The sequence below is a fragment of the Morus notabilis genome, unplaced genomic scaffold (assembly GCF_000414095.1).
Source record: "Morus notabilis unplaced genomic scaffold, ASM41409v2 Scaffold399, whole genome shotgun sequence".
Lineage (NCBI taxonomy): Eukaryota > Viridiplantae > Streptophyta > Magnoliopsida > Rosales > Moraceae > Morus > Morus notabilis.
The window spans coordinates 345,103-357,386 of record NW_010366583.1 but is presented as its reverse complement, the minus strand read 5'-3'; the positions used below and the strand labels follow the sequence as shown (position 1 = coordinate 357,386).

General features: G+C 34.0%; 2 protein-coding genes across 2 annotated transcripts; both read left to right on the top strand.

Moving 5' to 3' along the window:
• Positions 1-6,820: 6,820 nt before the first annotated feature.
• Positions 6,821-8,658, top strand: LOC21396161. Its single transcript, XM_010110794.2, has one exon. The coding sequence runs from the start codon at positions 7,007-7,009 to the stop codon at positions 8,522-8,524; it is 1,518 nt and encodes a 505-aa protein (XP_010109096.1). The 5' UTR covers positions 6,821-7,006; the 3' UTR covers positions 8,525-8,658.
• A 2,706-nt stretch (positions 8,659-11,364) lies between these two features.
• Positions 11,365-11,799, top strand: LOC21396160 (AN1-type zinc finger protein 6). Its single transcript, XM_010110793.1, has one exon. It carries the CDS (start codon positions 11,365-11,367, stop codon positions 11,797-11,799), a length of 435 nt encoding a protein of 144 aa, XP_010109095.1.
• The last annotated feature ends 485 nt before the right edge of the window (positions 11,800-12,284 follow it).

The window sequence follows — 12,284 nt, the reverse complement described above, 5'->3', positions numbered from 1 at the left end:
ATCGTAATTTTTAATTATTTTAGTTATTATTTTAATAATATTATTATATTCTATATCATAATTATATAATATATAATATAATAATAGTTTTTTTTGTATTATATTAAATATAATAATAAATATATATTATACTGTAATTATATATATTATATTATATTATAGTATAATATAATATAGTCATAAGTTTTAACTATCCACAACAATTTAACCTCATAATTTACCAAACGCTATTATACTGATAATGAAACTAGCACAGTTACTAAATTATAGTTTACCAAACACTCAACTGATTTTTGTAACAGTTGCTTTTTTTTTCAACACAACTAAAAGTAATTTTTTCAAAATCTATAGCACTACCAAATTAAGCCCTTGTCCCACCAAAGCAATCTCGCTGCAAAATAATAACTGCGTAATTGTCCCTTTATTTATTATATATCGTTTCCTTGATTTTGTCCGATAACTTAAATTGGGAATTCAATTTTGTAACCGAGTTTGACTACAGGAAAACGATTCTCTAAGGATCATCTTGTTTGTTGGCAAATGGTATCATATGTGGTTTATTATGTCTTTAAAATTAGACACTACTTTAAGGCACATTTAACTTTGTTAAAACTCTTCTGTTATTTATTTATTTTTTCCTTTTTCGTTTGTATTTCGCTTGACATACGTTTGCTAGCGCCAATAACATTAGGCCTCTTTTTAGGACGAATGTAAGTGATGTGGATGTACATAATCGCAGTTGTTAAGAATTAGACATCTAAAAAACAAAACAAAAAAAACAAATTAAGCTCAGTGGAAATATATATATATATATATATCAGTCACTCGTTATAGTATTATACCGTGACAACCGTGTATGTATCGGAGCAATAACAAAACTCCACAACTTAACAACAGTAACATATCCATAACTGATCTCTGCATTCTATCCTTTTTCACTGTTCCTAAATTCTTAAGCTTGGTGTTCTTTTTAGTAAAATTCGTACATCGCAGCAAGCAATTGAGCAAACGAACCAAACTCTTTCCCGATTTGTCAATGGCTTTCTAAGGTTATCCGAAATATGATGCATAAATAGGCAATTGCTAGCTAGTGCTGTAATTTCAAACTTTCTACTGCATGCTGACTTAGTGGAGCTACCACTTCCCAGATTTTCCAAGCGATATATTAGTAAAGGGTCTCCAAAACAGATCTCCAATATATTGATATTGTGGTAACAAATAATTTACAGTCTGAATTTATCAAGCAAGTATGAGCCTTATAAATATTGTTTCGACACCAAATTAATTTAGTCCATTTTTGGCTCAAATAAATGATGAATGATAACAAGTAGACACACAACTCCAGAATTGATGTAACATATCAAAATATGGTCAACCAAAGCGGCCAATTATGTCACTTCAATGTTCATAAACAAAAACTCAAAATAGTGAATAACAGTTACGCGAAAGATATTCATGAACATAACCCACTACATATATATATATATATATATATATAGAGGGAGGGAGAGAGAGATCCGTACATGACCCCAGCTGATCAAGTGTGGCTTGAAAATGGAAATGCTTCCGTCCATATTAACATCCATAATGAAGCTCACGTCACGACTCATTAATATTTAATATATAAATCACATAATTCGGTGGGCATGAATTAATCTCCACCGCAGTAATGATGTTGGTCTTTTACTCGTGCAAAGGAAGGGAAGTGGGAGAGACTATATACACGCACTCACATTGACATTAGACACACACACACACACAAATATATATATATATATATATATATATGTTAGCAAGCAGTGGTATATACATCATGATCATACACTTATATGGATGATGGCGTCATCAGAAAATTTTATAGAATAATCAGTAATAATGAATGAAAATTGAAAACTGATGAGGAGGTAATTATATATGATGTGTCGTAATTGAGTGATCCATATTTGTTTGCGTGGCAGCGTGCTGCCGCTGCTGGCCACCCTTGGAACAGATTAGTCTCCGCGTGCCGCAATAGCAGTACCCACCTTATGTTGTGATCAGTACGTATATATATACATATATATATATAATATATACATAATACTTATATTTACACACACACACACACCACTTTTTGTTGCGTTAATGAAGAGAAAAGATGTTTTCGTTTTGCATATAGCTGACTTGTTCTAATATATGCCATCCATTAATATTTTTTTGGGTCTCTTTTTCGCGACTATATTAGCTAGCTTAATTAATTGATAAATATTATAGTTGTTAGTTCTAAACATAATTCAAATTTACATCAACATCATAAACAAAACAACCGACGACCGAACGACACCCCCTACTAAGACATAAGCCAAATCGGTACGCTCATAAAACTAAGAAAACGACACTGCAGCTTAAAACACAGATGATTTTTTTGGTTCTTTGGAGAAAAAAAAAAAGAAAAAAGAAAGAAAAAAAAAAAGAAGAAGACATGAACTAAACGACACAGCTTTGCTACCTGGCTTAAGACTGTTATCAAACGACTTATTATTAAACGACCAAACGATCATGAGACGCAAATATAATATGATATAGTGTTTTGATTATTAAAAAAAAAAATTTATTTGCATGCGAATAGCTAGGCATAAAATTTATAATTCAAAGGAAAATGTGATGCATTCTTTTAATTGACCGTTGAAAGTGCAGTATTTAACAGAAATTTTGAGAAGAAACACTAAGGCCCCGTTCATTTCGTTGATTTGAGTTTAGAATTCGAGTTTTGTTACAGTAAAAAGCTCTCACAAACAGTCACATCTAACTTTTTTACTACAGTAAAAAGCTTTCACATAAAGTTACATCTTAACTTGAATTAAAAACTCGAATCAGCGAACTAAACGGAAAAATCTTAAGCTTGGTGCCACGGTGTTCTCTTGTCATCTTTCTTCTTTTTTTTTTTTTTTTTCGTTTTCACCTAATTAGCAAGGAAAAATAAATTGTTAAGATATAGAAACTCAATGGAGCATTTCGGAGCAACAATGAACTTTCCTACTACGTACATTTTATCTTTATCAATATATATTTATTAAGACGTTACCATCTTTCTTATAAATAACTTATTAGTCGGTAGAGAATCCAAAATCTTCTTCGAGTTTGCAGATTCAGTATGATACATTGCATTAGCAAGGAAAAACAAAACGTCAAACAGATTTATATTTTCTTGTTTGTTTTATCCAAAATCCCAATCTAGATTACTGTAGTACTCTAAAATATTTGACTAATTAACTATTTCTCTGTATCTTTAAGAAGATTGTTACATCTTACATATATAATTAATTCACGCAATTACTATATATATATATGTATGTATATATATTAATATAGCTGATGATTACCAGTACTAGCCCACCAGATCTATATTTCATCAATTAGCCAATCAGTTGGCGACAAATGTTAAGATGTTTAGCAAGGCAACAATAAGTTAATTGTGGGAGTGTGGGAGGCTTCCTTTTCCAAAACAATTCCTTGAAACTCTCTCGCATTGCAAGTAGTATTGTCCATTTCTCATTAATAACTAATTAATACTACAAATCCCATGGTCTGTGGATATAGACAAAATCCCATTAATGTTGAACTAAGAAGATCTATTATAATTAATACCATGCACGTACAAATTGGGGGTTGATTTTTAGTTATTTTATTATTTCCGTAGTCAATTTTAACTAGTTATAAGAATCTACTGATTTTTATGATATGAGTTAATTAGATCAGCACTTAGATCAAAGTCTCTGATGGTTTATATTCAAGAAAGAGTTAAAATTCTGTCCATTTTTAGGTAATCAAATTTTATTTCGCTTAATTTGTAGATATTAGTCTTCCTTTCAAAACACGTTCCATAATATATATTTTCTTAAGTAAGAAACCAACATGTAATTTTGCTAATAACATTCAGAAAATATCTGAAATCATGAAAAAAAGAAAGAAAACATATATATATATATATGTATACATATATAAATTAATACAATGCACTAGAGAGAGAAAGAGAGAGTTCTCTTTGCATGTGAGAGAAGAAGAGGAGAGAGAGGCACTCCAATCAAGATATGGAGATGAAGGAAGGGGCTCGTGGCTGCCTATTAATCGTCCGACAAGTAAACAGCGAAATCGTTGATGCCCTTTCCTTGGTAGGCAAAAGCAAAGGCAAATGTTAAAAATTATTCAAAACAAAAGGGAAAAATTTTAAAAAAGAAAAAGAACCTTTAAAAAAATCATCATCATCTTGTTAAAAATATAAAAAAAAATAAAAAATAAACCTCCCATGCACACCCAAGTTTGGAAATTAATGTGTAGTCAAATTTATGGTCTTACTCCTAACTCTTTCTGTATCATCAACTTGTCGAATAAACTTTGATTACCCCAAAAATCCACCAACCCAACAAGCACTCTTCCCCCCCTAACCATGCATGTGATCAGAATGAGTACCCTCGTGAGCTCTTTATTCTTCCCTCATTTCTTTTTTCTTTTCTTTTTTTTTTTTTTTTTTTTTTTTTTTTTTTTTAATTTTCATCATATATATTTGACCAACCAAAGAAAGATCTATATATATAATTACCCTTTATAACATATAATATGCTGATCATGTATTAGGCATACATGGCGCTCCCACCATATTTATTTATCTCTAATTGCACCATCACCACCGCATGCATCTCTTCAAAAGTCAACGTTCTCATATAGTCAACGCAATATGCACTTCGCCCTTCCTTCTCCTTTGCCTCAATTTGAACACTGCAACATCGTGGGTTCACTAATACCATTCACAATCACAAAACACAAATGAGAAAGAAACTGATCGGAGAATAAAGAAAAGGAAAATAATGAGTGGTTTTTAGCTTAGGTCACGGGTCAAACAATATTATCAAAATCTCAAGTTTATTGTAAGCTGAAATTTTCTATTATTTGATTGCAAATTGCTTTAAACAAGCCGTTCTGAGCCCACCATATTATGCCAAGTAACCAATGTTTACATGCTACAATGCACCACTATGTGAATAAAAGCATTGACTAGGATCAATGTTTTGGAAACCGACACTTGAAAGCGTTGCGTGGCCAATTTGATTGGTCTAGATGCACTGGTGGTAAGCCTATATATAGTCGTTATTACTTTAACAAATTTTATACATGAAACATTTTAGATTATATATTTAAAAGTTTGTCTTTACATCTGACACCCGAATCAGTCATGTATGTGTAACTCTTTTCATATCCATGTAACATTATTTGTTTGTGTTTGTGTATGTGTAACACATAATTTGTTTTAATTTGTTTTAGTGTAACATTTAATAAATATAATCAAACAAATCTAACATTGAATGTTGACATATAGAAAAAGTTACATATATGAACATACGATGTTACATGTACATAGAAAAAAAGTTACATTTATCGGACTCTAGGGCTATTAGACTTAATAAGATTTTGTCTATATATATTATATGTTTTTGTATAATATATATTTCTGTTATATTAATTAACCATGGATTTAAAAATTGTATCACGTTGATAAGCATCCGATGTGAAGTCTGGACTGTATTTGATTAAAGGGGAATGGTTTAATTAATTTTTCTGCAAGGATAAATAGAAATAGCGATTTTGAAAATTGTCAGAGCATGCACAAAAGAGACTATACTAATATCATTCACCATTATTATTTTTTCCTTTTTTCTCTTTTCTTTTGGGGAAGTAAGAAGGTCAAAAAGTTTCAAAAGTTTGCGAACTTGGGATGGGAAATTGATTTGATTTATAAATTGCATGTGCATTAGTTGGAAGGTCATTTTCCAAAATGACTTGTTTTAACTTAACTGTTATATACTGTTATGAAGTTGATGCTTTTCATATGTCTAAATTCGAATCATCCATAAACTATCGATCGATTCTGTCAGTAGTCATTGTCGTTTATGCTCTTTAAGCTAGAGAACATATAAATTTGGTTGTGTTACGTACAGTGATATAGACATTTAAATGTCGTAGGAAAGGCAGAGAGGGCTAGCTAAGAGAAAATATTATTTTGTTGAGAGGTGTTACAATGCATTTGACCCCTACAGAAGAATAAAGAATAGTTTTTCTTTTTAATGGAAGAATAAAGATAGTTCAATACAACAAATGATAATATAGATAATATGGTGGTCTTTTTTCTTCTTAATTTGCAATTATATCATGATATGCGACCATTTAAGATTGACTTTTTGAAAACATTTTAATAACTCTACAGCTAATTACATGAACAAAATTGAGTATCCCCGAGATCTTTACTTCTAAATGACTTTATATATGTATGATGCATATATATATATATGTATATATAGGTAGGGGCGTACGTTTAGTACCCAACATATATCAACAAACCAAGTTAGTTAATTATGGGGGAAAAAAAAAAGAAAACAAATATGCTTCACTTAAAATCAAGGAAGAAAAGCCAATAATTATATGGCCCTCCTCTAATTTAGGAAAAAAACAGCATCTAAGAAAAAGCGTTCCCCTTTATTTTATTTTATCTTATATTTCCCTTTGCACATCCACAACAATAGAAAAGGCAAAAAAAATAAATAAAAAATAAAAAATAGTACAGAAGCAAAGATGATTCTACATTCTTTCAAAAGCGTCTGAAGCTTCATCTTGAAACGACAAGGCAAACCTTTAATTACAGACCTATCACGCGCCATCACTGCATGTGGGTGTTTGTCCAACATTTTTTCTTTTCTTTTCTTTTCTTTTCTCCCTCATTAACCTCTCTCTCTCTCTCTCTCTCTCTCCTCTGGTTTTTTCTTATTAGACTACATCTGAAACACTCGAAACATCCCACGAGCTTTACACCTCTTTTATCCTTATCTCCTCTGCATCTCCCACTCTTCAATTATTCCTCCCATTTCCACTCTCTCTTCCTCTCTGATCATTTTCCTTTGGTTTCTCATATTCAAACTCATTAACAAATAAACTTTCATCCATAACCATAATATTATACTGTTATACATACAATTAAATGGCGCTTGAGACTTGGCTGATAAAGGTAAAGACTGCCATATCAAGCAGTTTCGACGTAGTAAGATCCTCTCCCCACCATCACCATAATAATCATCGCCATCACCATCATCCGAAGCCGGTGAAGAAGTCAAATGTCGGCGTTTTGGCCTTCGAGATCGCGGGCCTGATGTCGAAGCTGATCCACCTATGGCAGTTCCTTTCCGACAAGAACATGATCCGCCTCCGCAACGACTCCATCTCTCTGGAAGGCGTCCGCAAGATCGTCTCCAACGACGACGCCTTCCTCCTCAGCCTCGCCTGCTCCGAGACCCTCGAGAATCTCCGCCTCATTGCCAAATCCGTTGCCAGAATCAGCGCCAAGTGCGAGGACGCCACTCTCCGAAACTTCGACCGCCTCTTCCACGACTTCGCCGACTCCGGCCGGGACCCCCACGCCTGGGTCCTCACCTGGAAAGACATGGAGACCAAGCAGAAGAAGATGGACCGCTACATCACCGTCACCGCCACGCTTTACAGAGAAATCGATGAGCTCTCAGTCATGGAGAGCACTCTCAGAAAGGCCTTGCAGAGCTGTGGTACTAATATCAATGGAGATCTTCAGTACGAGAATAATTCGATCAAGGACCAGAAAATCATCGATCTTCAGCAGAAGATTCTGTGGCAGAAACAAGAGGTTAAATACCTAAAGGAGAGATCTTTATGGAGCCGAAGCTTCGACACAGTCACTTCCGTTCTCGTCAGATCGATCTTCACCATTCTCGCCAGGACGAAGCTCGTCTTCGGCATCGGATCACCGAATTCCCCGGTCCCACCTTTCTCCCTTCCCCGAAGCCTTTCCGCTTCTGCTACAGTCCATCCATCCGACCAAAACCCGACATGCCACGGCCATTACGTTTCCGGGCCGCTAATCCGGTCCACTGACCAGCAAAAGCCCGGCGCAAGCCCAAGAAAGGAGTCCAACACCGCCAATGGGCCGTTATTCTTCGAGTCGAACTCGAAGCTGCTGAAGCCGCCGGCGACGACGCTGGGCGCGGCGGCGCTAGCGATTCACTACGCGAATCTGATAATCGTGATGGAGAAGATGATAAAATCGCCGCAGCTTGTGGGCGTCGACGCGAGGGACGATCTGTACTCGATGTTGCCGAGCAGCGTGCGGGTGGCGCTGAGGGGGAGGCTGAGGGGCGTGGGGTTCTCGGCGAGCGACCCGGTGCTCGCCGGAGAGTGGAGGGAGGCGCTGGGGAGAATCCTGGCGTGGCTTTCGCCGCTCGCACACAACATGATCAAGTGGCAGAACGAGCGGAGCCTCGAGCAGCAGAATCTCGTGCCCAAAACGAATAACGTTCTTCTTTTACAAACCCTCTTCTTCGCCAACAAAGAGAAGACTGAAGCCGCCATAACCGAGCTTCTCGTCGGGCTTAACTACATTTGGAGGTTCGAGAGGGAGATGACCGCGAAGGCGTTGTTCGAGTGCAACAACATAAACTTGCTCAATTTGCAAAGTTCCACGTTTAAATAACTTTTGTTTTTTTTGTTTTAGTTTTTATGGTTTTAATTTTATGGTGGTTGGTTTTGGATCGAGGAGTAATTTTCTGATCTTTGAGGGGCAATGAGTTTTGAGTTCGACCCTGATCATAATATCTGTATATTGGGTAATGAATATAGACTTTGGTATCATGTAAGTCGTCAGATTTTTGAGTAATCAAAAGGAATGCATGGGTTTGCAATGATAATTTTCACGTTCTCGTGTGAAAATATTTGTCCATCATTTGTTTTAATTGCTATTACGATTTTCTCTCATACATTATTATTCTTATTATTAGTAGCATTGTTATGAATGCAGATAGATTCAGTTAAAACTTGTTTGTAGTATGTTAAACCAACGAAATAATTTCAATTTCAAAACCAAATTCAAACATAGACTACTAGAGGCAGTTGAGTGGAGATAAGAAGTGTGGGTCCTATTTTCTTAGACTATGATTTAGCTGCGGAATAATCTTACAGAGCTCAGTGCTGTTTGATGGTAGGAGGAGCTAATTATAACCACTGTTCTTTTTTTTTATTTTTTTAATCTTATTATTATATTGCATGATTCTAACACCCATCTAGTCTACTGTTGAATGTAGACCACGCAAATGGGAATTAGAGATTTTATTTTTTATTTTTATTTTATAAGGGAATCGATTAGAGATTTTGGACTATTATACTTGTACATACCTGTATGGCAGTATGAGATTATTAAATTTGAATCCGTTTCTCGGGATGGATCACCAAAAGGATACTTTTAAAGTAGCTTTAAGCATGTATTGTGACATTTTTCACATTTGTAATTCGTGGAAATATGATAATTTTATAAAGAGAACGGGAAATCCCAGTGACTCTAAAAATGCCCACGAGAAAACCAAGTCGATGAACAAATAATTTCAAGAGCATAAAACTATTAAGGAGCACCAAAAAAAGTTAAAAAAAAAAAAATGAATTTAAGCGTTGGCGCCTTTTTTTTCTTCATTATTTTGTTTTTCTCCGTGATAAGCTAATGTCTCTATTGTCTTGCTTTAATTCCCTAGAAAAATAAAGGTAAATAAATAAACAAATCTCTTGGCTTTACAAGTGGTTTCTCTCTCTCTCTGGTTTTTTTTTTTTTTTTTTTTTCCCGTTTCTTAAAGAGCTTTTTTTGTTTGTTAATTAGGACCCATCGAATAATTAATAATCAACAACTTAGTATGGAAAAGTTTCGTTATCGGATGAGAAGAAGGCCATATTGATGAGACGACCACCTCACGAATTCTTTTATATATATATATATATATATTTTTTTTTTTTTAAATTTTTTTCCCCATTTCTTTTTCTCAAACCGCCACACTTTAATTATGGTTAGGTGGCTAATTGAGTCAATAAAATTTGATTGTGTATGTATATCTAACATGGGCAAATAATAGGCAGATATTATTTGTTGGAGAACCACCACCTGGCCCCGAATTATAAAGAGAGAAAATTTTATTTTCTGAGATTTCCTGAGATCTGTGCGAAGAAAAATGAGCTTCTCCAAGCATTGATTTGAAAGTTGAAGGTCCTCATGGGACCCAGAAATTTGATTGTAATTGGACCGTCCAATTGGATTAGGTACTTAAATATTATTGGGATATTGGCTAGTATAGGTTTTGGATGCCGAAGAAAGCGTCGTTTGGTTGAAGGATTCGTTCTCTGATTCGAATTATGGTTTATGGTTCGTTATAGTATTTTTTCTCACAAAAAATACACGTAAATCGAAAATAATTCTAATCTCATGGTTCTAATCCATAAACCAAACGGGCTTATGTCAAAATAACATAAGGAAACAAGATAATTTCCATTACAATTATAGGGCCTATAATTTTCAGTTATACAAAAAATGAAAATCAATTCTAACTCTGATGGACACACACGTATTCATGCACCTAATCTTAAGATCTCTGAAAAATATGAGAAATCCAATTAAAAGCTAGTGAGCAGTACTTCAGCTGGAAAAAAAAAAAAAAAAAAAAAAACAACCTGTGTATTCTTGGCACACATAAGTTTATTTATTTATTTGCTTATTTTTGTTTCCCCCAGTGGTTTACTCAATTTACCATTATATTAGATTAAGAATAAAGACTAAACTAAATTAATACGTAAACAATGTCAATTAAAGATGAGGATCAGTAAAACTTTCAAATCTCCAAAGACGTTCTTTTTTTTTCTTCACAAAGTTGGGTTTAATATTAGATATGCAGGACATATTCGACTTTCAAATTAATGTCCGAATCCTATTAAAAGAGTAAAAGTTGCATACCGTAAGGAATTACGTGGAAAACCTTATGTAAATATACTATCTATTTGGATAGTAACAAATTAACTAAAAATTCTAAAAAAAAAAAAAAAAAAAAAAAAAAAGGGGGGGAAAAAAAAAAAATAAAAAAAAAATTTAAAAAAAAAAAAAAAAAAAAAAAAACAGGCAGGGAGAGGAGTATTTATTTTTTTATTTTTTTTTATAGGAGTTTCAATTCATTAAGGACATGCCTTTTGCGCATAAAACAGATCAATCCCAATTTAATTAGGAGAATCTCTAGAACTTTCCTTGAAATAAAATCCAACTCAAAATCGTACTTAAAATATAATTCAAACAAATTCATACTTCACAAACTTCCCCACCAACACTATAAATATGAATAACTTCAACCCCCAGTCCATATAGACTCATTACTTTGCAAAGTAATATACCAGAATATTCGTCTGATTTAAACGCCAATTAATTAATAAGTGATCTTTAAGAAAGCAGAAGATAATAAAGCGAAAATTAACTAGTTCTGTACGGTTGCAAAAGATTATTAGATGATCAATATGGAAGCGATTCTCTGCACTAATGGTTGCGGCTTCTTCGGAACAGCTGAGAACCGAAACATGTGTTCCATGTGCTACAAAGAGTTCCTCAAGAGAGAGATCATTGCCGTGAGTTTGAAGCCGACAATCACGACCGTTGATCAACATGATGATCATGCATCGTCTTCCCTAGCGTCCAAAAACGACATCGTTGCTCATGTTTCTGAAATCAATGCGCAATTGAGGGAATTGAAAATTGGGAAAAACCGGTGCAAGAGCTGCAACAAGAAGGTGGGGTTAACGGGGTTTAACTGCCGGTGCGGTAACTTGTTCTGTGGAAGGCACCGGCTACCGGAGGCTCATGCTTGCAACGTCGATTACAAGACCGTCCCCCGCCGGAATGACCAAGATCTGGCGGAAACCATAAAGAGTGATAAGTTGAAGTGGAGAGCTTAAAGATGAAGAATAGTTTTTTTTTTTTTTTTTTTTTTTTTTTTTTTTTTTTTTTGTGTGTGGTTCTAATTCTATTGCTTGTAACTCAAATTTTTTCCAACTGTTGATTTTGTTACAATAAGAGAGAAATAATCGTGATTAACCGTACAAACATAATTTTATGATTCACATATCCTATGTTGATCTGTCTGAATATTTCAAAGACAAAAATTTGGATAATAAGCCTAATAGAAAGGTCATACATGGCAAAGTAAAAAAAAAAAAAAAATTTGTGTTAAATGGGTAAGCCTAATCACTCCAAAGATGCAGCGGTTAAGCATAAACTTTAAAGTTTAGTAGCAAAGTTTTCTAACCCACTTCCGTTTCCCTCGATATAAGGAACAATATTACAATAATGAATACAGAGGTCAAACATCGTGTTAAATGGGTTTAATTTTCTATATTTAAAATACTAATTTAAATGACAGATATTAATTAGTATAATAAAT